Here is a 4,758-nt window from a genome sequence, read left to right as displayed (position 1 = left end):
ATGGCTGATACCAGACATCATCAGCACTACACCAGATTCTCGTCAACCGTGGGCATAGACCCAGAATATACAGAAGGAGCAAATCTGATTGATATCACCGATCTAGGTGATGACGGCCACGCCGCTCAGCCTGTGAACGGACAGGTCGAGCAGACCGTTCCATCAAGTCCCAGCGTCAGTTCGATCAAGGAATTGATCACCATGGGGAAAGAGTTGGGTTTGGAGGGAAAGGAACTACAGTCATTCGTCCAAGGGGAGAGGGATAAAGAACGAGCAGCTCAAGAGCGTGAACATGAGCGAGAAGCTCAAGAGCGTAAAGATGAGCGCCAATTCAAAGAGAATGAGAGAGACAGACTCTTTAGGATAGAAGAGCTGCGCATTCAGAGCGAGGTTCAGATGAACACGAATGAAAACGCAGCTCATCCTTCCCAATCCTCACATGACCATGATCCCCGTTTCATTCCCAAAATCCCTTACCTTGATGACAAGGATGACGTTGAATCCTGGCTCAAACAGTTTGAACACTATGCCAGAGATATGAATTTGGACGAATCAAAGAAAGCCTCCCGGCTGATATACTTCTTGAAAGGTAAGGCCCGTACCATTGTGTCCAAAATGGACGATGAGGATGTTGACGACTATGAAAAGGTGAAGAGCGCGTTATTTGAAGGATTCCAGCTCACCGCTGAGCAATATCGCATGAAATTCCGCAATACTAGACGTAATCCCGCGGAAACTTACAAAGAACACATCACTAGACTCGATCGGTACCTAACCAAGTGGATCGAGCTTGATCCGTGCGAGAAAACTGTCAAAGGATTAACCGATTTGATCCTGCGAGAGCAGTCCTTGCAGTCAATGCCTTCCGATCTCGCCGGGCATGCCAAAGACCGGAACCCGATCAATGCCAAGGAGATGGGAAAACTCGCGTCCGATTATGAGCTGAACAGAAGCCAAAATAAATTGAGACCGACACCAACGCGAACTCCTCAGGACAGAACGAAACGTTTTGAGAAGGATCATAAACCATCACCTCAACAAGGTAAAAGATCTTCTTTGACACCGGCGGAACGCGAAAAACTCCGAGAAGCAGGACTATGCTTCTATTGTCGCGTAGGTCTACACCGTTCGAGCGATTGTCCCTTACGGAAAAAAGGCAACACCGCCGGAGCTGTGACGGTTGAAGATGTCCGACGCGAAACACAGGGAAGAAAATCCCCGTTAGATAAATTGTGTCGAGACTGCACCACAAAAAAGTTTTCGGATCTAGTTGACGTCAAAGTCAACGGCAAACGAGTGAACGCCCTGAGAGACTCGGGCTGTAGCTCGATTGAGGTGGCCGCACATCTTGTACCGGCCGACAAAATGACTGGTCACAGAAAGAGGACCACGTTAGCGGACAAAAGTAAAGTCCGGTACTGCGAGACCGCGATCATTCATGTGGATTCGCCCTTCTTCTGCGGAGAGACAGAAGTCGTGGTCATGGCGGATCCCATAATGCCGGTGCTCATAGGGGAGTTCCATGGAACTCAGAACGACAGGAGGAAAACACCGATTTTCCCTGTCAGAGAACCTGCCTGGTATCACGACAGCGCTGAGACAATCGCTGGAGCCGTAGATACCAGAGCACAGTCCAAATTGGACAATGATAGAGACAAATCTGCGAGTAAGCCAAGTAGCCGGGAGCCGACATCGGATATGTTTACTCCAAAGGACTTACGCGAAGCTCAAAAGACAGATCCTTCGTTAGACAGCATCAGGAAACAAGCTGCTACCGGAGAAGAGAGAGGCCACATGAGGGTCGTGGAAAAGAATGGTATCTTGTACCAGTCGACGTTCAATCGGAAAGGAGAGGAGTCTTTGAAGGTTATTCTTCCCAAATCGTTCCGTAGTAAGGTGCTCGCATTCGGCCATGATCATCCAATGGCAGGACACCAAGGTCAGCGTCGTACCGCCGAAAGGATTAGACGCGAATTTTGGTGGCCATGCTGTGGTGTTGAGATCCGCCGCTACTGCTCGTCATGTGACGCTTGCCAGCGATCCGCGCCAAAACACCTTACGAAGAAGGTCCCATTGGGCAAGATGCCAGTGTTTGAGACTGCTTTCAGAAGAGTAGCAGTCGATATCATCGAGCCTATTCTTCCTATGTCCGAGAACAAAAAACGGTACATCCTCGTCATGGTTGACTTTGCCACCCGCTACCCTGAAGCTGTCGCGTTGAAGGACATTCACGCCGAGACAGTAGCCAATGCTTTGTGGGATTTTTGGACTAGACTCGGTATCCCAAGTGAAATATTGTCTGATAACGGGAGCCAGTTCACAGGCACTCTGATGCAGGAAGTCACTGAACTCCTCCGCATCAAAAGGAAAACCTCTGCGGTATTTCATCCAGCTGGAAACGGTTTGTGCGAGAGAATGAATGGCACGTTAAAGAACTTGCTCAAAAAGATGTGCATAGAACAGCCCAAAGCATGGGATACGTTCATCTCTGCATTACTGTTCGCATACCGCGAGACTCCTCAAGAGAGTTTAGGTTTCTCGCCATTCGAACTGTTGTTCGGGCGTACTGTCAGAGGACCAATGCAACTCTTGAGACAGATTTGGACAGATGAGAGCGTCTCAGATGAGGTCAAAACCACTGCGGAATATGTAGTGAACCTTCGTGAGAGGATCGAAGAGACCTGTTTGCTTGCTCGAGAGAACCTGAAAAAAGCCTCGGTGCGATCTGCTCAATATTACGATCGTAAAGCCAAACCAAGGTCGCTAAAACCAGGAGAGAAAGTCCTGATTCTCAAGCCATTGAAAACAAACAAACTGGAACTCACTTGGCAAGGTCCATTTGAAGTGTTAGAGAAGTTGAATGATTTCGACTACAAAGTCCAAGTAAGGAGGAAGGAAAAAGTATTCCATGTCAACCTCCTCAAGTCTTACGTCGAACGTGAGCAACCTGTCACCGATGGAACAATTCCGGTTGCAGTAGTAGAAGAAGAAGAGGAAGAAGTGATCGTCTCAGTAGTGGTAGAAGAGGACGAAACCACTAACGACGACATCTTCAGGTTGGACAGTCAGAGGACTATCCCAACATTTGAGACAAAGCGCACAGAAGGTTTAGACCACGTGCACTTTTCAGAGAAACTCACTCAGTCACAGCGAACTGAAGCGAGACAGATCTGCGCGGACAGACTAGATAATCTGACCGACGTACCACTCACCACGAATCTGACTACGTGTCGAATCGAGGTCACAGACAAGAAACCGGTCTATATAAGACCACGCCCCATTCCACATGCGTATGTGAAGATGGTGGAGAATGAAGTCGAAGAGATGTTGAAGCTAGGAGTCATCGAACCCGCCAACTCAGCTTACAATTCACCCATTGTTCTCGTCAAAAAGAAAGAAGAAGGGAAGTACCGCTTTTGCGCGGACCTCCGTGGGTTGAATGATGTCACGGTGTTCGATGGGGAACCCATCACCGACGTTCAACATTTATTCCAAAGCTTAGGAAAAGCCAAGTACTTCTCCAAGCTAGGTCTCACGCGTGGCTACTGGGGAATACCCATTGTCGAGGAAGACAGAGACAAAACCGCGTTTGTGACGTCACGAGGCCAGTTTCGATGGGTGAAGATGCCAGGAAAGGACAACCTGGGTGCCGACTATTTGAGTCGCATCAACTGAGTTTCAGAGTCCAGAAGGAAAATTTGTCCACCCCGTTGGAGTAGTGAGGCCAAACTGGCCGCGACAGGCTCATGCGGATCTACTCCAAAAAGTGAAAACAATTGTATATGCATATTGTATATTGTATTGTATTGTATTGTATATTGAGTCGTATAAACAGAAACGAAATAAGATTTCGCTTGTCCACCCCCCGGGGTTATGTTACGACTCAACTCCAAACAACTCTTGTTTAGCCGAGACTGAAATATTTTGTTGCACCATTAGGGTAAGAGTCTACGAGACCTTGGAGACGAAGTAATGACGTCACTAGTATGAGAATCTACATGTTGGATCAACGTCATTACTGCGTCATTAATATGCGAATTTACGTAACTCATGGAGTTGCATCGTGGGATGAAAACAGTTATTTGGAGGAAGGAAACGTGAACCGCTAACCATTACGGTCACTCTATTTGCCGGGTACTGAGAGGCTACAAGTGGGGAACAAGAATCCTGTGTAACCACCGATGAAAAGCCGCCGGCACCTAACCTACCATCCCAAGGCCTGAGATGTAACCCGCAGCCGCACAGACTCGTAGAGTAGTGTCCGGAAAGGAGCATCAAGAGGGGTTCGAGCGTCTAGGATCCGCTGGGATAAGGGTGAACTAATCAAGCTACGCCACCAGTGTGATCCACCAGCGAGGAGCAAAAGGAGTTTGTCTACTAATTATCATCATCATCCAGTGATCTTCATCAAGTTCGTCACTGCTACGGTCATCATGTGAATCCAGGCTTCCATCAGGACATTCGGACTTTGTAACTAACCAGCCCATTTGAGATAAGTCCAGTTCGACATAAAACTAGCTGTCAATGCAAGAACAATTAACTATGAACGCAAATTCGTTAGATCTAAAATAGAAATAGTTTGTTAAAGAATCCGGAAATATTACCAACCAATAAATTTATTCATTAATCTAAATCATCAGTGTCTTACGAGATTGATTTGAAGCATGACTGTTGTAAAGTATTGAATATAACTTTGGTGTGTTCTTAGATATTGTATATCTAAAACACAAGGTAAAAAGTGGAACTGCAACAATGAGC

The 4,758-nt window shown here is 47.1% G+C and overlaps 1 protein-coding gene across 1 annotated transcript; it reads left to right on the top strand.

Moving 5' to 3' along the window:
• On the top strand, window positions 1-3,675 carry LOC138961254 (uncharacterized). Its single transcript, XM_070332856.1, has one exon. The coding sequence runs from the start codon at window positions 1-3 to the stop codon at window positions 3,673-3,675; it is 3,675 nt and encodes a 1,224-aa protein (XP_070188957.1).
• The last annotated feature ends 1,083 nt before the right edge of the window (window positions 3,676-4,758 follow it).

Source organism: Littorina saxatilis, linkage group LG3 (assembly GCF_037325665.1).
Source record: "Littorina saxatilis isolate snail1 linkage group LG3, US_GU_Lsax_2.0, whole genome shotgun sequence".
In the NCBI taxonomy this organism is placed as follows: Eukaryota; Metazoa; Mollusca; class Gastropoda; order Littorinimorpha; family Littorinidae; genus Littorina; species Littorina saxatilis.
This window is presented reverse-complemented; position numbering and strand designations above follow the sequence as displayed.

Coding starts and splice junctions, on each gene's coding strand:
- LOC138961254 (XM_070332856.1), top strand. CDS start 1: ATGGCTGATACCAGACATCATCAGCACTACACCAGATTCTCGTCAACC.